This window comes from Mastigoproctus giganteus, chromosome 4 (assembly GCF_048544385.1).
Source record: "Mastigoproctus giganteus isolate SK-2022 chromosome 4, ASM4854438v1, whole genome shotgun sequence".
Classification (NCBI taxonomy): Eukaryota; Metazoa; Arthropoda; class Arachnida; order Uropygi; family Thelyphonidae; genus Mastigoproctus; species Mastigoproctus giganteus.
In genome coordinates this window covers 53622214-53650098 of record NC_143578.1, presented here as the reverse complement: position 1 = coordinate 53650098, position 27885 = coordinate 53622214, and the positions used below count along the sequence as shown (strand labels likewise).

The 27885-nt window shown below is 33.0% G+C and overlaps 1 protein-coding gene across 1 annotated transcript in view; it reads right to left on the bottom strand.

Annotated features, from left to right (window-relative positions):
* LOC150086741 (plexin-B-like) overlaps nucleotides 1-27885 on the bottom strand; it is a 238715-nt gene that overhangs the window by 14317 nt on the left and 196513 nt on the right. The window contains exons 25-32 of the mRNA XM_090372734.1: nucleotides 27394-27468; nucleotides 25522-25588; nucleotides 21677-21823; nucleotides 18495-18648; nucleotides 15518-15682; nucleotides 10606-10778; nucleotides 2340-2500; nucleotides 652-799 (exon numbers count right to left, since the gene is read on the bottom strand). Coding sequence (XP_090228860.1) covers nucleotides 652-799; nucleotides 2340-2500; nucleotides 10606-10778; nucleotides 15518-15682; nucleotides 18495-18648; nucleotides 21677-21823; nucleotides 25522-25588; nucleotides 27394-27468 — 1090 coding nt within the window. The remainder of the gene's footprint in view (nucleotides 1-651; nucleotides 800-2339; nucleotides 2501-10605; nucleotides 10779-15517; nucleotides 15683-18494; nucleotides 18649-21676; nucleotides 21824-25521; nucleotides 25589-27393; nucleotides 27469-27885) is intronic.

Here is a 27885-nt window from a genome sequence, read left to right as displayed (position 1 = left end):
TGGTGAGAGGTTCATGAGCATTGATTGACAAATTCAAGTATATTTTTATTTTTTTTAAATTAATGTAACTTATTCTGTCATTTAATAATGAGTTATAAGATCAGTTTATTTAGAAATATTATGATCCAAATGGGCATGGTGTAATGAGTATCAAGATCACATTAACTTCAGTTAATGTGCAGGATGTTTCACACCATAATCGAAATGGTTATTATGGAATTGTGTGTACAGTCAGTTATCTTTATTTTTACTGAAGAAGATTACTTCCAAGTTTCAAATATTCTTGGAATAGCAATCTAAATAAAAAAAAATTACTTGGAGTCATGAACAAAAAAGAAAATAAAACATATATAAATTATACAAGTAAGTACCTGAAAAATGGGATAGGCACATAATTTCAATTTCTTTTTTTCCCCAAAAACAAACATGTGAAGGGCAAACCACTGTGTACTGTTTGCTTTATTAAAAATAAGTCTTAAACATCAAGCAAAGTACTAATGTCACAAAAATGTGACTTTTTATATTTATTCTGAAGTAATAATTAGCCTAAACTGCATTACATTTTTCCTTTTTTTTTTTTTTTTAAGTTGGATTTCTGTTAATTTCAGATTTAAAAATAATAAAATGAGCAGTGAAAAGTCAGCTTGTTACCTTGCCTAGTCGATGTTCAGATGTGGAACATGCATCCATGAGAGTCTGGGCTATAACCGATAGGCAGGAATCCACTACTGGTGTTTTATGTACGTCCAATATAAAATCAGGATTTTTTATAAAATTTACCCAGAACCTCAAAGGAAGACTAAAAAAAAATATATATAATAATGAAATAAAATAAATGAAATTCATCCTTTTTTTGATTCTCTTTTAAACTCATGAGACAACTATGAATATGATCTGTACACTAACATCTTTTTTTGAATTATTTTAAAACAGAATACCAAATTAAAAAATCCTGAAATAATGTTTCAGTACTTCACTGTATTTTATCTAAAAATTAATTATTTAATCAGTGCTCATTTCTGGAAAAAATTATTGCATTCCTTTCATTCTAACTTATGTTTATGCCAAAAATGATAAAATTTTGTGAACAGCATTTTTTCCAGACAAAATTCTGACACAATGACAAAAATTCATAACAAGTTAAGATGTAGTTTTAAACCAAGAAAAGTGTGTTTGCAGATATTTTCCCCCCCCTGTGAAATTTTTATCAGGATTACTCATGAAACTAATACAATTCTTACTGTTGATTACATAAATTAGATCAGTGTCCACTAGCTATCTTTCCAGTCATCTCTACCACCAAATACAGAGGATGCGGAAAAGTCAGGGAATGACCACCACATATTCCTGGAGCAATATGGCCTTAGTTGCTAATGCTCCTAAAAACCAAATAACAAACAAACAATAACAGTCATCTCTGGCTTTCGAAACTTATAAGCAGTGGATGAGGAAATATCACAAATATCTCATCATATCTCTGCTAGAATAGTGAATTTATTATAAACAGGATTGTGACTGAATAAAAATAAATAAAAAAAAAAAGCACAGAGCAAAATTAACTGGTTATAATTACAGCAAGGAACATATACATAAAAATATGCAAGAAAAACAGATTCATGAGTGTTTACAGTTCTTGCTCCATCTTTTAAACAGGATTTTTAAAACTCCAAAGAATATATAGCTATCCACCCTTCAAAGAAAATGAAGCTCAATCTAAAAATTATATCCTGAAAGCCAGTAATTAACTTGCTTGACTTTCAATTAAATGTGTTTATTTAGTAAATCACCAATTACTTGCAATTCCATAAAATGCTGTCTAATTTTATCAGAATGGTGAGGAAACTAATGATTGCCAGTTGCACTGATATAAGTAGTACCAGTCCAAGTTATTTTGTTCCAAGCAATGACATATTCTTTTAATCACCTCTCCCCTTTTAATAATACACAGATACAAACAGACGATGATTGAAAGAGAGAGTGCTCTGCTAATTTACTGAGATATTTTACTTGGCTTGCCAATATCTCAGGCCAACCCTGGGTAAATGTTTTTCCAATAAGATGAACAAACTTTTTAAAAATTACAGGGGTTTGTTTAAAAAAAAAAAAAGCAAGTTCTAAGGCATTATTAATACAATATACTATAAACAGTGGTCATAAAGGCTCTCAATAAAAAAAAATGGATGAAATATTTATTACATACTACAATTTTAATCTGATCAGCAGGTACTTGGTTGAACTATTAATACCTAACTGTAAATATCAGTACTTAACTTGTAAATCGACCAAACACAAATCTAAATATAATAAATATAATATACAATTTAAATTCTCTTTCTTACCTATTACTCTTCCATGCATGAGGAACTTCTGGATCACATATACCATGCCTAAGAGCTGCTTCATCAAACAAGTCAAATAACCACTTTACTGCTGGAGGTAAGGCATCACTGGCAGTTAAAATAGTGGTTAGGAAGTCATTAACAAATTTTTGGACGGTGCCCTACAGTGAAAAATGAATATTAAGTGGTATATGATTTGTAAAATAATAATAATGATAAAATGATACTCACTCTACACTTAATAAATAAAGTTATTATACTAAATAATAATTACAACAGACTGAACATAACTCTTGTCAACAAGAAGGAAAAGGTTGCCTATCTGATTAACACAGTGGTGCCCAACACTGGCAACCTCCAGAAAACCAATGATGAAAAGATCAGGAAGTACATGGACCTAAGACAGGAGATTAGAGATGTGGCATTTGCAACAAGTAAAGACCGTCCTGATCATCATGTCAACCACTGGTATGGTGCCAAAGATCCTACATAATAGCCTAGTAGCAATAGATCTCGCAGAGAACACCTACGAGGCAATCCTGAACACCTGTAGGATAGTCAGAGAGTTCCTCGACCAACAGTAACATTAAACATAACAACCACCCTGTACACTTGGTACCAGTACTCATCAAGGGGCGGAATCCCCATCAGGGAAAATTAATATAATAACAATAATAATAATACAATGTAAAATACATCAAACAAACATTTAAATTGGATTGCACCAATCATCCTACACTGATCTGAAAAAAATAAATAAATAAAAAAAAAAGATTATTGATCTGAAACAAAAAAAAATGTTGGAAATGTTAATGAAATCAGCTAAAGTTTTTGACTGGCTGGAAATCACATGTTATACAGTCCTGCAGTCTTCCTGTTCTTTTCATTTAATTTATCAGATCTTCTAAGCACAGGTGCCCTCAAATATTTGCCTTCTACTTTAATTTAACATCAGCAGGAGTGAACTCAGGAATGTTACAAGTCCGTCCCTTAAAGTGATATACCTCCGGGAATTTTCCTCTTTTTAGTGTGGTATCTATTCTGCACTAAAAAGAATATTCCTGAATTTTTTTGTTATCACAATTGAATTTATGGCATTCTAAGATACTATGTTGAACTATCTCGCATATATCCACATGGCCCAGATGTGTGTAATCCTTTTGCATTTTAATTCTCTTAATGTAAGTCTGGACTATGTATGTTGTATTGAACTCACAAGTTATCCTGTAAACAGCACATATGACAGCAAAGGAAATAATGGAGAAAAATTTTGGAAGCTGATTAATCACCTGTGCTTCTGAAAATTTGCTGAGCTCATTTCCATATGCTGACTGTAAATTACGCTGGTATCTCTGCATCGTCCTTATAGCTCTGTGCAACCATATTGCTCCTACACCTCACTAATTTGCACAAAATCTCTTTACTCATAATAGTTCTCTAAACTTTTGGTAGCATGTCTATTTTGGATTATTTATCCTTAAAATTGTGTAAAAAAAAAAATCCAAGCAAAGTCAAGTAATGATAATAATGATTGATACATAAAACATTCACAATAGTGATTAAAGTTATAATTCTCCAGCAGTTAAATGCTAATGAATCACTTTATAATGTACTAGTATAAGATCATTTGTTGTTGGCATTTCAACAACCCATGATATAAAGAAGCAATAATGAAATTTTTCCACAACACATTTTTCCAACATAAGGATATCCATAAATATACTTGGTCACAGGAGACAAGACAAATTAGATCAGTTATAGATTACATTATTTCAAAACATTCGGGGACCTATGTATTGAAAGATGTCAGAGTTTATAGAGGAGCTGAATGTGGATCTGACCATTTTCTTGTTAAAACAACACTGAGGTGGAATTGGATTAATAAAATATGTGTGGACAACCAACAATGCAGGGAAGGAGAAATGCTACAAGTGGATCAATTTAACATTGACCTACTCCAGGATGACAGCATTAGAAACAACTTCACCCAAAGACTGGATGCTGCAATTAACATAGAGATAAAAGGTAATACTGAAGAAATCTATGAATATTTAAAAAATACTGTTAAAAAAATAGCTCATGAAATCCTAGGCAAAAAGAAGAGCCAAGGACCAAAGAAGACCTGGATTACAGAGAAAGTAAGAGCTGCTGTAGAGGAAAAGAAACTTGATATCAGAAATGGCTGGGTGATAGGAATGATGCATATAGGAACATTTATGTTGAAAAAAAGAAATAGCCAATCGGTTGGTAGTAGAAGCGAAAAATGAAGAATGGGAAAGGAAATGTGCAACTATTAATAGCAAATTGGGCTTCAAGCAATCAGCAGAATCATGGAAGGTCCTTAAAGACTTGAGAAAACAGAATAAACACAATGCTGGTTTCCAATTAATACCTTTGAAAGACTGGACGGAGTACTATGAAGGACTTTTAAAAGAAGACCGGGAAGAGTTCAAGACGATGGAGGATTTTGGTGTTGAAGACTCGGGCTTAAAAGTTTCTGTTAGGGAAGTGGAACTCCTGCTAAAGGAAGGAAGGAAGGAATGGCAAATCACCTGGACCTGGAGGAATTTACATGGAACTTCTAAAATACGGAGGAAGAGGAGTGGCTGTTCTGATACAAAAACTGTTAAATAGTATACTGAGAGGAGAAGAAATACCGAAAGAAATGATAACAGGATATATTACATCAATTTATAAGAAGGGCGATCGGAAAAGCTGTTCAAATTACAGAGGAATCTGCGTCCTGAACCCGCTGTTAAAGATCCTTGGAAAATGGATCAGGAACCATTTAGAAGCCTGAATCGAGGTATCAGAAGAACAAAGTGGTTTTTCAGCTGGGAGGTCATGTATAGATCATATCTCAACAGTATGACAGATCCTTGAAAAATGCCAATCAAAAGGAAAAAAAATCTTTATGATTTTCATTGACCTTGAAAAAGCATATGACAGTGTTCCAAGAAAACTCTTATGGGAAGCACTGAAAGAGGCAAATATTGATGGACAACTGATTAACATTATTAAGGCAATTTACAGGAATAATAGATGCAGAATTAAAGTGAGATCAGCTTTGTCACCTGAATTCCACACTTCAAAAGGCTTATTACAAGGTTGTTGCATGTCACCAACACTTTTCAAAATTTATATTGACATCTGCCTAAGATCCTGGTCAAACAAATGTAATAAAATGGGATTGCCGATTAATAAGAACACCTATATTCACAATTTACTTTTTGCAGACGATCAGGTGGTGATAGCACAAGACTTAGAAGATGCAAAGTATGCATGTCGTCAATTGTTTGAGGAATATAAACAATGGGGTCTAAAAATCAATTTTAGCAAGACTGAAATGTTGTCTTCAGGGCCAGGACACATTCTAAATATTGCAGGTTTTAAAATCAAACAAGTCGATAAATTCAAATATTTGGGATCAATCTTACAAAGTGATGGATCATCCCAAGCAGAGATCAATAAGAGAATTACAGATGGCAGAAAAACTATCGGCATGTTAAACTCTGTTCTGTGGAGCAAAAATATCCTACATAAAACAAAGAAACTTATATTTCAAACGATTGTACAAAGTCTTCTATTGTATGGAGCGGAAACCTGGACATTGAATAGGCGAGCGGAAAACAAATTGCTCTCCACAGAAATGGATTTTTGGAGACACTCAGCAGGAACTTCTAGAAGAGACAGAAAACGGAATGAAGACATAAGGGAAAAAATGGAAGTGAAAAAGACTATTATTGACACCATCAGAGAAAAGCGTCTAACATGGTATGGACATGTAAAACGGATGCAAGAAAACAGATATCCAAAGGCTATCCTGGAATGGATACCTCCTGGAAGAAGGAGAAGAGGAAGACCTAGGAGGCCATGGATGATGGAGTACGGGAGTGCATGACAGCCCGAGGCTCAACTGACCAAGACACCTTGAACCGCACTTTATGGCGGGAAAAAATTCCTAACAAGAAATAACTTGTAGGCTGAGGAAACCCATTGTAAATGGAAACACTCCTCTTGAAGAATAAGAAGAATAATGAAATTTGAAGCTATCTTCACATAGTCACTCAAATAAGGGAATTTAGAAGCATGAGAAAACTTAAATATGATCATTTAAGACTTGTTTAAAGAATACCAGTGATGTTTTTTAAACCAAGAATTTCAAAATCTGAAATGCTTCATTCTAAAACAGAATTATTTATGATCCACAACACAGCTTTGTTCTATCATCAAGTTCAGTTCAGTTCCTTATATGATTTACACTAAATAAAATTTTGATCTTGCACAAATACTATCTTGTACACAGAGTCCTCCTAAATTTCCATAATCAACTGTATACTGAAAGGATGACACCTTTTATAAAGCACTCACTTACAATAACCTATAACTCTACATTCACCAGAACAATGTCTCTTTCTTTCTTTCCATTACATATTTCTCCCTAAATTGTATATATTCTGTGACATTGAAACTGCAGCACTCAGAAGGAATGATTGGAAGTGTATGCAAATCAGCAGGCAGATGAGTTTTGCCAAGATATACAAATGATTAATATATGGGACCATTCAGGTGGAAGCTTTGGCTGATATGAAAACAAATATAGGGATTGTGGAGTTTGAAGCAATGTGTGTGAGACACAGTTAACACTTTTCACTGTTGATTTTACTGACAACCTTTTTGACCCCAGGATTGAAATGAAAACCATGACATTGAGCCAATCTGGATTGGATTGGAGGAGGGGACAGACACTTTTGTGCTTTCTTCACTCTGTGACCGAATTAGTCAGCCTCTGGTGAAGTTGTTTGGCAAAAATATCTAGTTTTTCTCTGTCAAACTGGAAGAAAAAGTTCTAAAAGTGAGGTGGTTTACCCTTCAAGTGGATTAAAAAGTTTATGCCACATATTTGCATCATGATGCAGTGAATGTGTTAACAGACTTTGGTCTCATGGGAATCAACTTCAGAGTGCAAGGAGATCGTAGCGAATGCTGAGATATCATGTTTGATGTCTACAGCATTCTCTACAATACTCAATGATATCAGCAACTCAGTGACTTCGACAGAGGGCAAATTATTGACCTTTGAGAGGCTGAATGGTCATGTAGCGGAATGTGTGGGCTGTGATAATTCCACATTGCACAGATGTTGGCAACAGCGACTGCAAGGAAATACGACTGCTTATTGAATGGGTAGTGGAGCATGACAGAGGACTACAGAACAGGAGGATCATCTTATCCATCGAGAGCTTTACGTTGCACATACAGCCACACTGGCTTCCATCCAATGAGCTGTGATAACAGCTGGCTGTCATCCCACTGCCCACAGAACCATTACATGCTTACTGGCAGAAGGGGTTGCTGTGCATAACAGCCATTACATTGATTACCCCAACCACTGCCCATCATCAACAGTATCTGGAATGGTGCCACACACAAGTCACTGCTACATGACATACAGAATGGCATTAAATGACCTTCATTGATGAATCCCACTTCTGCTTGGGGCCCGGTGATCACCATACATATGTGGCGAATGCAAATCCTAGAGCCATTGTTGAACACCATACTGCATGCCCTGCTGGTGTTATAGTGTGAGGGAGCAATCAGTTTTGATGGTTATCGGTGTTCAAGCAATCTGACTGCTCGCTGCCATGTCACCGAGATTCTGGAACCCATCACTTTCTCATTTCTTACTGGGGTGCTTGATGGCATTTCTCATTGTTTGTATTAAAGACAGTGCTTGAATACATACCACGGGGATCCTTTGCTTGTCTTCATGATGTGGATGTATTGTCTTGGCCAATATAAGCATCATTTTGTGTCATTAAACATGTTTGCACACACATTAGTATCTGCAACTTTTATTGTGTATTCCTTAACACCTTGGCTATCATTACTCTTAAGTATCCTTTCTGTATTTCTGTTCCTTGAGGGTGCTGCAATTTCAATGTCACAGGGTGTATTTTTTTTAAATGTGCTTAAGCAATGTAAACACGAGCTGTGATCCTAATATCAGGTATATGTGTATATATAAATAAACAAATGAACTAACAAACATAAAAGACATGACATTAAGTTATCTACATCAATGATCAAACAAAAGAAATTGCTTTTCATTCATAAAATGCATTCATAAAAGATATGACTAAGTTACCTACAGCAATGAACAAACAAAAGAAATTGTGGCTAAGGTAAAGAAAGCCTGCACGAGAATGACGAGAAACATCGGATAACTTATGCAGAAAATTAGTTTCCCGATACCCGACTCTAGCGCTGCTTGCTCGATAAACAGATGGTAGGTGTTATCGGTCTGGAGCAGAAATTGAGAAGGATATACTGATTGACAGGTAGGGGTGGCAACCGATGAAATGATTGGTGGTGGGCACGGCAGACGACAAGTAGACGTGTAGTCATTGGTTGGCATTTCTAAGAAATAAGTGAATCCATACACCAACCATTAGAATAATTTTACTGTAACTAAAGTTTTACAAATAAATATCAAAAAACAAATTGTATAATTTACAATAAACTGGTGGCTGTATATTACAGAATACTAAAACTATTATAATAAAATCATTTACTATAAAATATGCTAAAATATAAAGATTAAAAGCGCTAAAAACTTGAAGCTTTCGAGAGCGTCAGCTCCCTTCCTCAACAGTAATAAGACTTCCTGCAACACCTCCTTATATAACAGGCTCACGGACCTCCACACGTATTCCTTCACGTGGTTCCCTTGGCGCATGGGCAGAACCGGAAGCGGAAATGGCTCGGGTGCGTGGCAAACAAAATCGTTCATCCGTACTTAGGACAACTGCTTCAAAAATAGGATGTATACACATACCTCTGTCTCTATTCATGGTATTCTTATTGGATGAGCCAATCCGTAAACCCTCTAGCCACTTACGCTCCCAGTACCCATGCGCGTGGTCCACGATAATCGCGTCCTCAGGGGAGATTTGATGCTGCTTCTCCCAAAAATGTTCAGCCACAGCAGACTTATTACTGTTGAGGAAGGGAGCTGACGCTCTCGAAAGCTTCAGGTTTTTTTAGCGCTTTTAATCTTTATATTTTAGCATATTTTATAGTAAATGATTTCATTATAGTTTTAGTATTCAGTAATATACAGCCACCAGTTTATTGTAAATTATAGTAAATTATACAATTTGTTTTTTGATATTTATTTGTAAAACTTTAGTTACAGTAAAATTCATCTAATGGTTGGTGTATGAGTTCACTTATTTCTTAGACATGAATATCCTGAAAGAAGCCTCTGAGGTCGCAGACCTCAGAGGCCTCTTTCAGAATATTGGTTGGCATTATGATGTGTATTTACCAGTAAAGAACGGTGCATAATAGTTCTGTAATGAACGGTGAACAGGTAATAGTAGCGATGAATCTTTTAAGGTGCTGATTGACGTTATGATACGTGTGTATCTGCACTAGTGTCTTTAAAATTAAAGTACGGGGGAAAAAAAATTAATATTTTGTTAATAAACAATTTATGTGCTAGTCCACCCATGATTCTAAAGAAAAAAGGTTAGGTTACCCCCTCCATTTCAGGAGGGGTTCAAGCTCCCATGAGATTCAAGTGGAGGCAACCTGACCTTTATTCACAATTAGGGCATATTATTGACCAAAAAAATAAAAATACAGTCATAAAAAATTTATTTTTTTATGAATGTATTTCTAAATATGACTAATTCTAAAGAAAAAGGTTAGGTTACCCCCTCCTCTTTGGGAGGGGTTCAAACTCCCATGGGATTCAAGTCGAGGTAACCTGACTGTTTTTCACCATTACAAAATACTGTAATGGTGAAAAAAGGTTAGGGCATGTGCGATTAGGACAAGTTACCATTGGTGCTGTTAAAGTGACACTAAACCCATGTTATCGTGTGCTGTGTTTGCGTACCGATCAGCACATTGTTTGCCATGCCTACTTGTCAATCAATATATTGTTCTCGACTTTGCTCCAGACCAAACACCTACCGTCTGTTTACCGAGTGAGCAGCGCTAGAGTGCCCCATATCGGGAAACCAATTTTCCGCGTAAGTTATCCAACGTTTTACGTTGTTCTCATGCAGGCTTTCTTTACCTTCACTGAAATTGTTTTTCATCCATAAAATGCATTTGTCTCTAAATAAGCATGTTCTTGTCAGCTATTAATCAAAAAGCAATAATCAAACAAAACAGCGTTATCAATATAATAGAATTAATATAGAATGGTGCATTCCTTCTACATTGTGACAATCAAAATGCAATTACATACCTTAGTGGACAATAAGCGAGTGAGGAAGATCTCTGGAATGGCCTTATGCATGTGATCTCTACATTGATAATGATCATCTAATGGTTTGACTAGATGCCAATACCTAATTCCTTGCTCAACATCGCTGTTACTCATGATAGGAGAAATAGAATTCAATGATGCATGACCTGTACCTGTGGAATATGTATTTTTTGAGAAAGCATATAAAGAGAAATATAAGCATAAGATAAAAGCATGTTCACATTCTTATATCTTGTGCTTTTATGCACACATTCTATGCACATTAAGTTTACAGTTTTCCTCTGAAAATTAATTTTTCTACTGAGGCAAACAGTACTCATATCATGCAGATATGTGTACTGTTTCTCTTTTGTTGTTTGCTGTTATTTCTTTGATAAGTCAATTTAATGTTTGTAAAATAGTAACTTTGCAATTAATAAAATTAAAAGGAGGCAGAATGGCAATATTTATGAAGACGTGCATATTTAAAGAAGCGAAAATTTTTAATGTGTGAAAAGAAAATCATATCACAAATAATCTCAACTCTGGTATTGCTGTTTAATACAGTATACTGTTCAATGAAAAAACAGCAAAAAAATGAAGTATAGAAAACAATAAGATTTTTTTTCCTAATAGTAATCCTAAATACAAATTACAAGCTGGGGTAAATCACAGTGAAACTAAACTATTATTAGGACTTGGCATTCAGTGCCACATAGCAGCAGTTTCTTGTCATTATCTTCTGCCTAGTATGTACTTTATAATCATTTGTCAGCATCATAAGTTAGAGTGAAAATTAGAAAAGTGCTGGTTCCATCAGATTGTTCCTTAGCATGGTTGACAACAGTTCTATGCATACACGTTTGAATAAGCATATTCCACCTCTAACTGTAAATATACCCACTAGAAGGTGTGTACCCTCTGCTATCACCTTGTTCCTTCTTTTCCAAACTCCATTATTTCTTCATAAAAAAATTCTTACTCCCAACTTACACCTTTGGTAAATGTGCCAAAAAAACACTCCCCTCCCCAAAATAGTCTCTCTTTCTTCAATTCCATGGTAATGTAATCGTCATGCCCCAATAATATCAGCCCATGACTAGCACAATGGTTATGACTGTTGTTCTTTGACACTGTTTGAAAAAGACCTTGGCTTACATCCCATTTAGGAGAAACACTTATGGAATTTTTATACCATGGATACCGTGTTGTTTTAACCTAAAACATCGCTGTGGCCTAAACTGTGCAGTAGAAAGTGCTTTGCATGTTTCTGATTATTTCTACTAATGCAATAACAATAAAGATCAATTATTCCTTCCCCAAAACATATCCTTATTATTTTATTATTTTTTTTTAAGAACTCTTAGCATTGCAAACCCAGTTAAGCGAGAGAGTTCATCAGGTGGCCAAGAAAATATCAGTTCATTTTAAGAAAAATGAGATCTAGCTCTGCTGTGCAGTGAAGTTTTCTGAAATAGAAGTAACATACACATATGTCAGTAACTATTAGAAAAATGCATATGCTTAAGAAACACAAATATTTTCATGAGGGAATGTTAGAAAAATTACAGGGAAAAGTTTTGTTTGTTTTTTTTTTTTGCAGTCAGTCATTGTAAGCAGAATTTCATTCTGAAAAAGGAGTCTCATAGTTCTGATGCTTCCTCATAGAGACCAAGAAATATTTTATAATTTTTGCAAAATAATTTATAGTATGCTAAGACAAAAACATTGACAATTTAGATATCTAAGACTGATATAGCTGCATGACTATATAATAACTGTATTTGTCTACTATCAGTTGAGAACAGTTTTTTTTTTTTTTTTTTGCTGCATAATTCTGTCATACTTAAATCTGTCCTTTCCATTTCCTACTGATAGAGAGAATTGTGCAGAGGTTAGTGGGACACACACATACACCATTCTTCACAAATGAATGACTCCCTTTGAATTATATATTAATTCAAAAAAGCAGTTACTTAAGCTGCAGATCCATAAAAAGGTATATTTATGGAAGTAGCAGAACAGCAAGCTTTTATGAATATTCCCCAAGATTTGAAGTTGAAGAGAAATCAGAATGCTTATATAGCAAAATACATAAATAAAATTTGGCAGAAGCATTATTATTCATACTCAGGAAAACTAGTGAACAAAGAAAAGAGATTATCTTAAACCTAAACATATGCATAATAAATGTACCATTTCACTCAAAGTACTTCCATACTCAAACAATCGAGCTTAATATTCTTGTTATTACGAGGGGTTTCCAAAAAGTAAGGTAACACACATTTTTTTTTTTATTAATAATGGTGAAAGGGAATGAGATGAAGCGTGGTGGACAGATAGACCCATTAAAAATGTTCAAAAAGATTGCCAATGCAGTGTTGCAGTACTGTCGCCTCACAGCAGATTCCAGTTGCAAAATGGCGGCTACCATGCGAGTGTGGTCCAAAACAGGTGCTAGTGAAATTATTCGCTTTTTGCAAGCAAAAGGGTCTTCACCAAATGACATTCGCCATGAACTGGTTGCTGTGTATGGTGAAAAAGTGATGACAAAGAAGCAGGTGTGTTTTTGGTGCAATGAATTTAAAGCGGGCTGTGTTGACATTGAAGATCGACATCATGGCCACAGTGTTCGGGATCGCCAAGGCCTGTTGGTGGATTTCTTGCCAAAGGGAGGAACAATCAATGCACAGTTTTACTGTGCAACATTGGAAAAACTGAAAGCCGACATTTGATGACACGACCAGGACTCCTGACAAGTGGCATGATTTTGTTGCATGACAACGCAATTCCACACACCACTCGTGAGTGGTTGCACCATAATTGTTGGGAAACTCTGTCACATGCCCCCTACAGCCCAGACTTAGTGCCTTCAGACTTCCATTTATTTGGCCCTCTGAAAAAACACCTTTCAGGAAATCATTTCACCACGGATGAGGAAGTTCATCAGGCAGTGCGATGATGAACTTCATCATCGCACTGCCTGATGAACATTTGACATTTTTTACCAGTACTGAAGAAGTACTGAAGAAGTACTGGTATTGATAAACTGATCCATCGTTGGGACAAGTGCATCAATAAAACTAGAGACTTCGTGGAGAAGTTGATAAACTGATCCATCGTTGGAACAAGTGCATCAATAAAACTAGAGACTTTGTGGAGAAGTAGTGCATGTTCACTTATTTCTTGGTGTGTAATTTTAACTTTGTATTATTAAACATCATAGGGAGAAAAAATGTGTTACCTTACTTTTCAGAAACCCCTCATATGTGGCAATCTGAGGTTCTAATGCTTCCCCAAAATGATGATCATACTCATTTAACAACATAACCCATTACAATGCTGCATACCATCAACCACGATATATCAGTTTTACAGGTTTATGTATTATAAATTAACACTGAAGCTGGTGAACATCATGAGAATACCAAAAACTTACTACAGTATATCCCCATTAATTCAATATTGGATTATTCAAAGTGCAGTGCATTTCAAAGTCACTACAATTCACTGACCAACAATACAGGATTTTATATGCATTTTAGTAGACATTATTTGAAACTTGGAGTCTGAATAGTTTCTAGCAACTTCTGAATAGCTTATCTAATTCAAAAAGACTACCAGAACCAACAGGCAAATGTTGTCATAACAAAATTGAATGGAGCTATAACAAAAATTTGCTAGTGTACTGCATAAGATATTATACAGTACAGTCAGTTCTGCTGTAACGAGCATTTTAGCAATGCGAATTTGCTCCAGCACAACTGATATATTTGGGAACAATGCAAATATAGTGTGATTTTCGCATTGGCTCATGCAAGATTTCGCCTGCGAGTAACACCAGGTGAACACAAAAGCCGGCAGCAATCTGAATGTAGTGATCTGCACAGCAATACAATCAAGTTTAAGAAGCTTAAAAAATGTCAAATGTGTGAGAGCTATATTTCCCATTTACTGTAGTTATATTCGTCGGAGACACACTGTTGTCATTTGCTGTATTCACAAGATAATAGGTGATACTGTAAGCTGACTCATGTTTTCAGAAGCTCACATTTTTCTGTTGAACATAAATTTTGTGAGGCAGGATAGCATGAGTGGAGGAGCACATTTCTGGAGGTCACTACCATAAAACAATAAAAACAATTTGCAGTTCCCCCAGTTTATTGGGCTTTTCTGTTAGTACAATCTAATTATGAACGGGTAGTAAACTCGATCTTATTGCATTTGCAATAATACGGATAGCTGGAATTTTGTATGTTTTTACATTATTATGGTGATATGTGTTTCCCCTTCTATGAAATCTCCGATCATATAAAAACATATATAAATTTTCAGAATCTTCTCTTCATTCCTATTTTTTAAGCTTCATACTTTTTACTCCATATTTCACTTGTGCAATTTGTACATGCCATGTTTGTCATTATTGATTGCTTATCTTTTTTATTGTTTTAAATTTTACAATCTAAAAAAAAAATGTCAGTGAACAGAAATATCAATTAGTATATATATATTACAGTGCTATATTTACTGTAATATTTATTTATTTATTAGAAATTTAAGATGTTTAAACTTGTGTTAGCAATTTTATTGGGTTTTTAACTTTTTTTAGTGTTTTACTTACCAGACTGAATGTTTAGTCTTTGCCCCTATCCCTATTTTTCCCATAAGCCCTGTTGTTTTTAATGCATAAAATATCATAATGCAGAGTTTTTAGGAACACATGTTATAGCAGAACTGACTGTATATAGTAACTTAAAATTTTACGTTTCTATTCACTTCCCCAAGAACATCCCAATGACTACAGTTTCACAATTATGCTGCCATCTATTGCAACAGGCACATGATAATTTTGGATGCCAATTTCAAGCTTTCAAGAAAATAAAATTTTTATTTCGTATTTAGCTGTACTTACAATTGGAACTAAAGCTATCATTCTGTTTTGTGACTAGGCTCATAACTGCAGATTCCTTCACACCATAATGCCGCAACGTATTTAACCTCCTCCAACCATTGACTGTTTTGGTTGTGAGATCTTCATCGGCTAGAGTTAAATGTCCACCCCTTCCATGACGCCATTCTAAAATGTGAGAAACAAATAAGTTAAGTACTCCAAAAAATTTTTATTGAGATCTAATTTTAATATACAGTATTCTGTAATAAACTGTAATTCTGAACTTATTCAAAGATATAAAAAAATGTAACATAGGAAACGAAGTACTCATGTGCCTACTAAAGTAAGCTCAACTTTAGCTAATTTATAGGTTTAGTCTAATCCAGAGGTGGCCAACGAGTCGATCGCTGATTTAATTTCGGTCGGATGACAAATTTTAAACATACAGTGATCCCTCAATTTGTGCACCTTGTGCAATGAAATTTTTGAGATGGTAGATTGTGGCGCATTTTGAAGGAAAAAAGTAGATCACATCACATATTAAGTTGGCTACTCCTGGTCTAATCCATTGTAATTCATTTAGTCTTACAATATTAACTTCGTTACTTTATAATCGCACCCTACGTAAGGATATAATGAAATATTAAATTTTTTATTTCTGTTCTTCTGAAATACACATATATAAGATGTGTGTTTGGATTTGAACCAAATTAACTAATGAACACATGATACAAATTTTAAAGCTATAATATGATTAAAGGGCATGCATCAATCCATTTACTGAAAAGCTGATCCAAGTTCATGCAGCCTTCACATATTTGAGCATTGCATGGTAAAATGGAAAGATGCAATGGTAGTCTTGATATAAATTTTGCCAAATAAAGTATTACAGTAGCAGTTGGGAGGGAGGAGAGACTCAAAATTTTGGATCTGAACAACAGCTTTCTACAGCCTCTGGATGGAAGAAGAGGTGAAAAAAGGTTTGGTTAGATAATAATAATTAAACCCCTGCAAGGCACAATGGGAACTGAGCCAAGCCCCAAAATTCTCAGAGCTTTTAAATCTCATCAGTCCTATAGGCTCTCATCAGGCCTGCTGAGAGCCTAAGCACCTTCAAGTAAAATTATCATAAAGATTTTGGTAATAATATTATGTGCTATCACTACACAGCACAAATTGATCAAAAATAAATTGGCACACTGTTCTGGTAAGTCCTAGTAGCTTTGAAAGAAGCCATTATCTTGTAACTTCCACAATTTTTCAGGGGGCAATAACACAACAATTGTGAAAAGCTATACACAAAATGCCACTTACATGGTTTACCTCTTGATGTGATGATATATGACCATTTGTTTACCCTGTTTGAAGTGTCTCTTTTCACAATCTCACAGAGAGCAACAGAGCTTGTGTAAACAACTTTGAAAAAAAACTGTTTTTATTCATTTGTTTATGTAATGTAAAAAAACTTGTCCTTCATAAGGTATTCTGTTGAAAGAGTACCAAATTAATTTTATTAAAAAAATAAAATTTGGATTATTTTATAAAAAAATTCTTAAAAAAGAACTATTGCAGTTATAAACTTTAAATTTGATATTTTCAATGGAAACAGCATCCTTTCATTTTTTATAACAAATGATGAATATTGAAATATATTGTGTCATCATTATTTTGAGAGTTGTATATTTAAAAAATTTATTAAAAACAACTACTGTAGATATGAATGTGATATTACATATTCTGAAAGCCTATACTATTCTTTAATAACAGGAAAAAATTTAATGAGAAATTATTTATTTTTACATTATTTGCTTTTGAAGTTGTATAAAATTGGCTGCCAAAAAATCCATTTTCTTTATAAATTGTATTTAAAAAAAAAAAAAAACTGCTAATAACATGAAAATGATATTTTGTATTTAGATTCCATGTAGTTTTTGGTGATAAGTGAAAGAAAAAAAAATGAATAAGAAATACTGAAAAATGGCTACAATATAAGAGTTTAAAACTGGGGATTGGCTCCATCCCCACATGATGATATTTCAAAAAGTTATACATCCTGCAGCAGGTTAATAAAGGAACATAAGACAATCTTCTTTATTTGTTGCATTCAGATGTTATCATGAGCATGAGTCAAATGAAAATGAGAATTATTTTTTACCAATAATTATATTATAATTATAAAATTCTTTTATTTTAAAAAAATCTCAGCCACAATTCAGGCATGTATTTCATCTGTACACCAAATTTTTTATACCCTATTCATAAAAGACCTGGTTGCAGTTGGCATTATTATTTGATGGCTACTTTCACTTTACCATTTTTGTGGAATTGACATCATGCCAGACCATTTTTTCAGTCTTCCTAAAATTTATGATGGTGTTGTAGACCAGTGACTGATATCCAGCTACCAGGCCATATCATCAACTGCTGTACACCAATCCGCCCTTACGAGAACACTGTCTTCTCTGACAGATATATAAGGGTGATTCTACAGAGTTTTTCTTTCTTTCTTCCTACTAATGATTTGCCCACTTGTTCACTAGTGGGCATTACAAAGTAGAAATTCCTGTCTATGATGGGAGTTCCTACTTAAGAGATGGCTTAGAGACACTCATCACTGTGAACAGCATGTTGTTTCTGTTGCTGCACATCACTTCCAATGCATAGAGAACAAGTAATCCTATTATTTGGTAAAAACATTAGTACTAATCCCTAAATGTACACCAAGGTAATGCTTAATTTAAATTTAGACAATAAAAATTATATTCATTTGAATCACCTTGCATTATAAATTATGCTCATTTACGTTTCCACATATCTTACACCTTTCTATATATAACGTAACATTCTGCATTACTATCTCCATAGAACATCCCCATTATTGTACTTTTTAATCCTTTTGCTTCCAAATGAATTATAAACTTACATTCAGGTATTTGTGTAACTTATATAAATATGATTTATAAGAGAACACCAAGTTTAAACATGAAATTTTACTCACCTAAATCAACATCATGTATTGATGGACGAAGGGAAAAGGGAGTATTTTTATAAACCGAATCAAGAAGTTTTGCTTTTACTTGACTGGTTGTATCACAGTCATTAACTTTGCACTGTATTTTCTCATCCTGATCTTCTTGGATAACTTGAATTGACTGTGATGAATAAAAACAACACGATGGTAATTCAAATAATATTATATAGCTTAACACTGTTATTTCATAAAAACATAAATTTTAAACTTAATTTTCTAAGATTTTACACATTAAGCCAGGCAATATCGTTAATGTTTATTTCATTTATAAACAAAAGTTGAACAGGAATATTTTTTTATTTATACATAGTAAACTTTTGATTATCTGGCCAGCCTAAAGTTCCTGGAAACTTTAGGCTGGCCAGATAATCAAATATAACTGATATACCTATGATTCAGTACTATAATTATCAAAGATATTAATAACCAGAACTTCAAACACAATAAATTAAAAAGTACAGGGCATGCTTAGGATTCTTGTAACAAATTGTTATTTTTGGTTTTTTTAGGAGCATTAGCAACTAAGGCCATATTGCTCCAGGGATATGCGGTGGTCATCCTCTGACCTTTCCACATCCTCCGTATTTGGTGGTCACGGGCTCGAACCCCAGTCTAATCAAGAAGCGTGTGCTACGCACTGCCGCTTCTGCCTACCTGGCTATGGAGGCGCCCCTTGTAACAAGTAATAGAACTGCCAGTAAACTGCAGAAAAACTGTCTGCTTTAGGGAATTCAATGAGTAATAATTATATTAAAAATCATTAATTCACATTACAATGAATGTAGTCAGAGGAAATATTAGCTAAGGATATTTGTAAACAGAAAGTAATAGTTTTTTTTTTTTTTGGCTGATGCTGCATAAGCTTGCTTTCTTGCATCGTATGCCTCTACTAGTGCTAATGTTAGTGTGTCCTAGACAGTAGGACACACTAATCAATTTTAGTTCCAAATGGAGGTTGAAGGAAAATTGCTCTGTTACATGTAATCACATGAACTATATTAAAGATACAAAGAGGTGGGCACTTATTTACATACACACTAATGAGATGGGCACTTATTTACATATACACTAATGAGATGAGTTTTAAATGGGGTGATTTTTTTTTTTTTTTTGCTGATGCTGTATAAGCTTGCTTTCTTACATCATATGCCTCTACTAATGGTAATGCTAAGGTTAGGAGCATAGTGGCCCTCTATGTCAATATAGTGGGCTTACCACTCTTGTTCTTGTTTGCAAAGGCCTGGATTTAAATCTGATCAGCAATCAGAGGAATTACTTTAGAATTATATCAGAGAAAAGGTGATTGTTTGTTTGTTTCAGGATTTATTGGGTGCATCGGCAACTATGGTCATAGTGCGCCAGAGAAAAGATGATAAATTATATGTCCACTTAATATGAATTGCATAATTTTTCATGATCCTGTACAGGTTTACTGAGGTGAGAATTGCAAATTTCTGTCTAATACTAATTGGGAATTAAATGATTTTATGATAACTGAGAGGAAGCTGTAAGAGAAATTGATGCAGCTCAAAGTGAATAAGGCACATGGGCTTTTGAATCTACTAAATTATATTAAAAGAAGCAGCAAAAGAGGTAATCAAATCTCTATAATAAGGAAAGCATCCTTGAATTCAGTGGAAGTACTCTACAGAGTGGAAATGTGAAAATGTCTCTCCTATTCATAAGAGTGGTTCAAAGGTTAAAGTGGATAACTACATACCTGTAAAGTATGACTTTTATGCCAAGGAAAATAATGGTGTCAATAGTTAAAGAAGTAATGGTCAAACATCTTAGGAATAGAGCTAAACAAATTATGAAATGTCTTTGGTTAAGAGTGCAAAGTATAGCAAAGAATTCTTTGCTTGTGTGAAATACAAATGGAAAAGAATGAACCAAATTCAACCACTTGTTATTAACGGTAATAGTAACTATGACCCTAACAGTCAAATTGATAAAGAACACTTCACCAAATAGGTTTAAACTATAAATATAACACTTTTATAAACTAAACGTACTCTTGAACACACACAGATATCAGAATACACTCTGAACAGGTTATTTAATATGAATAAATATCTTGCATCTGTATTAAAATGTGTGAGGAAAACTTTTAGACTTGAGAATGCCAGTTGCCTAACTAATAGCAAGTGAAAATTGAATTTTATTATAACTCAACTGGAAGAGAAATTACCATATTAAAAAACAAACAAGGCACAAGGAACTGAGGAATTCATCTATTTATATTAAAGGAAGCAACAAAAGAAGTTTACTGTATTTTTAATTTTCTTTACTGTTTACAATTTCTGATATTCATTAATAACATCAAACCATTAACTACATTAATGAGAGCATCCTTGGATACTTGTGAAGTCTCTTTAGATTTGAAAAATGCATATTATTAACTAGGGCTTTTTTTTTTTCAACCTTTCTTGTGTAACAGAACACTTTGGAATGGGTAAGAAATTAGTGGAAAACAAAATCAATATAAACTTTAGGCTGATCTCCAGAACAAGGGTACACCCGAGTCGCCAAGTTGTGGGCATGGCTGAATTCGGAATGGATTCAAGCAAAAGAAGTGTTGGTTTTTAATAGACTTTCAACTTTGGCTAGTGAAAAAAGGTTAGGATAGTTTACACCACTAATTTTGGACGAATTCAAGCAAAAGAAGCCAAACCCGAAAAGTGGTACCCATTTTCTGGAGTATAACCATACTTTAATTTGTTCACTCACTTTCAATGCAAAACCATTGTCTTCTTGGCTGAAACAAAATTCAAATTAATTACATCACAAGGATTATTTTTAAAATGACATTTTCCATTTATTTTTCAGTGCATAAAAATGCTGAAACATAGATAAGTACTAATTTTAGTGGAACACTGCAAAACATTTGGGTAATGCTTGTGAAACACCAGTTCTAAAACAATGAACTACAAAGTTTGAATTCTGTGGCAGGAAAAATTATAGGCACCACAGTTAAGGGATGCAATCAAGAATCATCTGTACAAAAAATTAAGACTGGAATTAAGAGAGAATCAAATACTGACTGTGGAAAGACAACAGAATTCAAACTTAAAAAAAAAAAAAAAAAACTGATAGAAAAGTAAAAATAAATAAATAACTTTTATATAGAGACAGAAAAAGATACATACCACTATAGAATACTCTATCTGTTCTCTCAGTAATCTTTCTTCTGATAATGAATAGCGAGCATCATGTGTAATAGCATCAACTGGACCTTTTTCAACTTGGTGTTTGATTGCACTGAACAACAGGAAGAGTGAGCTACCAGCATGATCCTGGTGATAAAAATATCAAAACAACTTTGAATAAATATAAACATTCATAAAACATAAATTGTGTATGTATGTACGTGTGCAACAAGTATGCACATGTTGATCATTTTCTGTGCACTAAAGTTATCACTAAATAAGAGTGAAAAGGAAATGATGTAAATTGTCTAATTTTAATGTTCTTTTAATGTAATGGTTCTAAACAGAATACAGACCCAAATCTGTTAATGGAAAACTGAAATTATCAAGCTGACCAAATGCTTATGTTAGCCTTGGCAAATCTTGACCTGCAACATATTATTATCCAGTCCATTACAACCTTCTAATAGATGTAACTTCCCAGTTTGCTTAAAGTTGATCATTAACTTCTTGCTTTGCCTGATGAACTCTTCTAACATGAACTTTATAATAAAAACAAAAAAATAAATATTACTCTTGAAAGACACTGAGGTAAATATGTTCCTCATTAGATATTATAATAGATAGTGCATTATGGTTCAGTGTTGACAATAGCACAACTAATTCAATTTGAGGTTTTCTGTTACAGCACAGTGGCTTCATAACTCATCACCTGTTTGATTCCCCTTGCTGACCAGAGTAATTCTCTATAAAGACTTTTTTACCTCATGAGCTATAACCAGCTGGGCTCATGGGAGGGATTTTCTCCCAGGAACTCAGGATTTCCTTCCCATATATATGTGAACCATCCTAAAATACACATTTTACAGATATGGTACACTATTGCCTTATGGACTTAAATGCCCCGGAATTTACCTTAAGAAACCCCAGCTACCCCACTTTGAATTGGTGTTAACAGCTGATATATCCTTGAAAAACTGTTTTGCAATTTTCTCTTACAATGGGTAAAAATCAAATGCATAAAATTCAATGCAGAAGTGGGGTAAAAGATAACATAATTAATGGCAGTATTCTGAAATTTGGTCATCCCACAAGTTTTTTAAATATTTTATTGTGGTTCCCTATGCTGAAAAGTTTCCTTAGTCCTACTTTATAAAATAGACACTTAAACTGCAATGCTTTGATTCATCATTAGCATCAAAATTAAACTAAATTTTCCAATTCACAAATATATACATAAACATATACATTTGTATGTATACAAGCATGTTGACATGCAACAACAAAAACTTGATGGGTTTTACAATTCCAGTTCCTTGGTTTGCAAGAGAAATCAAACCGCAGAACTTTTCCAACAGGCAATAAGTTGTGAATCCACTGTTCTGTTACAAGAGCCCTCAAATTGAAGCAGATGAACTATTTCCAGCACTAAACTACCATACAATGCACTTATATAATATCTAATAAGCAATATATTTACTTCAGTGACTTTCAAGAGTAACATTTCTTATTTTTGTCATAAAATTCATGATACGTATATATATATATTAGATGACAATAACATTTATTAATGCCATTCAGTAAAAAGATTAGGAATGATTCACAGTGTGCATTATGATACTGAATTTTATTCCTAAGTTTTGTATCTGCACAAAAATAAACTGGCTTATTAAATTGTTTGTTTGTTTGTTATTTGGTTTTTAGGAGCATTAGCAACTAAAGCCATATTGCTCCGGGGATATGTGGTGGTCATTCCCTGACCTTTCCGCATCCTCCGTATTTTGTGGTGATGGGCTTGAACCCCGGTCTAATCAAGAAGCATGTGCTACGCACTGCTGCTCCTTCCCACCTGGCTACAGAGGCGCCTTTATTAAATTGTAACAGAGATAACTGCTCAAACAGTTTTGGATTTTTTTAGAGACTTTCAAAGAATAAAGGAAATACAAAAAGTTACATATACATGAATTTAAATTATAGGGTAAGTGTATGGATGTACATATTGATCAAGCTTTATGACCTTTCTCTGCAACAAAACTAGATTTTTTTTTTTTCTTTGAAATGGAAAATTTACATAGCTGCTGCCTGTTCTAACCTGTGTGGTGTAGAGTACTTAAATTTGTTTTCATTACAGCTATGTAAAATTTGATGCATTACACTAATCGTGTAATGGTTGTTCTTTTCTGTAGCTTCAAGCATTTGCTCCAAGTTGGTTCAGACTTTTTCTTTGTTTAAAAATTTTTCTAAAAGTTTCTCTAAAAAAGTAAACTGTTTTGGTAATCTTGAATAAATCAGTTTATTCCCAAGATCAGATGCTCATCAAATGAAAGTTATTGCTCATCTATAAAAGTTTTCCATTTCTAGAAACCCCCCTAGTTTTTCCAATTGATTTATGTATTTTATTTGTACAACTATTATAAAATTAGTGTGCAGTGCATCAAATTGTACATAGCTGTTGAAATTGAATATTTCAATAATTGAAAACTGCATAGAAATTGAAGGGCACCCATCACCAATTTCATGAAAAAACTCAACATGCTTGTGCTACTAGAACGCACACACTGTAACAAAACTATAAATTTACAGAACAAAGTTATTTATATGGTAAAGCTCACTAATTTGGACTTCACTAATTCAGACTTCTTCATATGTATTTTATTTATACAGAATAATATTTTCTTTTTGAGATTCTTCATAAACAGGAATTTAATAATACAATTCCAAACATTTTCAGAATATTTTCATAGTAACTTTGTAAAAGAAGGAAAATCATTAAAAAGGAAAAATTAAATAGAAATGAAAACATTAAGGTATTGTTATTGTTAACAAATGCACTTGCAAATCCTTTTGCTGAAATTTTTAAGCAACAATAGCAATATGAAGTGCTTTTTTTACCTCCAAATACCAAAATCCTTATACAATCCATGGATCACGAGCCAATACTGTAAACGTTTGTATTGAAGGAAACAAATGAAGAGTGTTTAGATTTTTTGATAATTGTGAGAGTTAACAGGATACAAGAGAAGAAATGCCAGTGGCCAATATGAAAAATGTAACATAAAAAGTGGCTAATATTAAAAGTTATAACATTCAATCCAACTTGCAGCCCAGTTACTCTTTGCAAACAGACTGCAACATGTAATGCAATAAAGAAGAAAAGAAAACTTAAATTACATGAAGATAGAAGTTGATTTGATAAACAACTTAAAATATATTTTTATGCTATAAGAAGAATTAAAAATGGCATTATGAGATGCCAATAAAATAGGACCTTTATGCAATGGAAAATTTCTAATTTCTTGAAAATATGCAATAAGATTGAGGAGGGGCCATCTACATCAGATTAAATGTAACTGTTAATGTTTAATACATTAATTAAAGTTTGTCATTTAAAATATTATTATTTGTATACTCTGATATGAGCTCTTTATATCCAATTTTGCTTTGAATATAAACATTTTTATAAATTTTAATTTTCTTTATATCATATCAGTAGTGATACTTAAATTAACATATGTTCCTGAACTGTGAAAAAATTTGGTTCTTTTTATGAACTACAACTTGAAAACTGTTAACATATTATATTCTATTATTCAGACTGTTCCCTTTCTTACCTGTTAGTCTGAATTAATGTATAAGTAAAATAAGAGAAAACCGTCTACTAGGATTTGTAATCTACAAAATATTGAGATTTTATTTTATAAGAAAAATAACAGAAAACATCTAAAAAATTCAATTTTTTAAAAATTCAAAAGAATTATTTTTTCTTTACTGTCTACAGTAACTGATTCTCACCCATGCTTAAAAAAAAAAAAGTACAAGTTTTACTTAATAAGAATTTCACATACCTTGAGGTAGTTATACATGCTTAAAGCCATCCAATTAGTTAACATTTTCTCTACAACTGATTCTGTCCTATAAAATAAACAAATAAATTATTCTTACTCCCTAATCATTCTTAATGCTTAACATTAATCATAATCATTCAGTTACTCTAACTTAATTTTTTACTACTTTCTAAATAAATTACTCTTTTAAATAGCTTTTAGCAAGCTGAATATTCAATAATTACAAATAACATATTGTTCATCACTTAAGATAATGCTGTTCTACTCTGTCATTTGAAAACTAAACAATAAAAACAAAACTATGTGCATTTTTGAATTCAATTTCCATCTTCAAGGATATTTTGGTTCCTCCAGTAATGGCAACCAAAAGTGGGCCACTAATGCCCACATTAGAGATGGCACTGCTAACCATGGGTTAATCGATGCTGCTAATAACTTTTTTTAACAAACAAAAAAAAAAAAGTGACCACCATTTGTTTGAAAAATTGAATCTCTATTGTGACAGCTAATGTGTCATTACTAAAATATATTCCAATCTGGTAATGTATCAAATCTAAGTAGGAAGCCAAGCCGTGAATGGAAGAAAAATTTACAGTTAAACAAACAACAATGGTTATATACCTTTAACTTTTAATATTGGGCTACATTAGCCCTACACAGCTGAACAGTAAAGGTTGTAAGATTATATTTCAATACAAGTAAATGTCTAGGGCAAACATGTTCCAGAGAGGTTTGCTATAACTTCCAATTAAACCTATAACTTTTGCTGTGTATTTAAGAATTATGTGTTAAGTGTTGTTTGTTTATCTGTTCATGAGAATAATCTTCTGGGAAATATTCTTTTAAGAATATGTTCTACTTGCATCACTATATCTGAGTGGTAGTGAATTGGGCACCAAAGTTCCTGCAGCCTATTTTTCATCATTGAAGTAGTTCAACTTTTTATTTTTTGAAATAATGCCCTAAACGCTTAAAGTGCAGTCTGGTTATACATTCTTGATGATATCCTTGAATTTTTGCTTTTAAAAATTTGTATTGGCAATGCACGACTGGATCATGTATTCTCATTTTTTCATTTAAGCTATTTAATTTAACATATGTATTTGTTGAACATTATTTAAAATTTAAGAAATACAAAATTTGAAGGATAAAATTTATAGAAATTGGAACTAAAGCTCAAATGGAATGACTCACATGCACTTATCTGCTGACCACTCTTATCTCCTAGTTTCTTACCTGTGATCACTTAGTGCACAATTCCTGAGTATCAAACACAAACACACATTAAAGATTAATAACTTTCTGGTTGGTGCATAATTTGTACTTCTCTTTGCACACCCAATTAATTACTAATATGGTTTCCTAAGGTAAGAAACCATTCTTAGTAATTAACTTCCAAGTCTATGTGCAATTCATACACGTCTGTATATCCAACTATTGTAATGATATAAAGTTTAGCAGTTGCCAGTGATTAGTGCAATATATTAGTTACAGGACTAGGGAAACACTGCATCTTATTTACAAATTCACATATAGTTAAAAGTAGTACTGTAATCATAATGCATTTAGACTGCCTAAGAAATCCTTATATGAAATTTGTTACAGCCAATGCAAAATCTATATCACATAAACCTGTTCTGTATCAACAAAAAAAGAAAAGTAGTTCCAGTTCTCTTTCCCTTTCTCTGGGTTCAAATAAAATAGTAAAAATAAAGGACAAGTGCTTAGAGAAAAAACACTCAGGCCTAAAGGATGTGGAACTTTTATGTATCAGAATAATTTAAAACTTCATTTATTTTGAAAATATCAAACTAAAATATCATTCATTTAAATGACTTCATTAAAGCAGTTAAAACTTTTAAATGCACTAACCTTCTCAGCATTAGTTGTGGATGCTTTGTACAGACAGATTTCTCAGTAAGCTGTAGTAACAAGGACTTCAGGATACTAAAATATTAAAATATTTTTTAGAAGAAAGTATGCTATGCATTCAAAAATTATCAGAATTTTTTCCAACATCTCTTTAAATTTTATATAATTTAAAAATTTTCATTTTGCATCATAGAGATTATAGCTTTAATTACCATTCAGAACAGAACTCAAATATGAGCCTGCCTTGTTCTAATTAAATCTAAAAAAATAATTACTTTCGATTCATAATAGTGCAATTAGCAAATAATTTTATCTTAATTTTTTAATCTATGTACTACCAGATTTTTTAAAAATTCAAAATGTGTGTTACTTATTTCTATATAAATGCAACTTCATTAAAGCAGATATAACAACTATTAGTTTTCATAATATTATTGATATTATGAGAACAATAAATATGTATGAACTCATAAATTTGACTACTTATGTTTT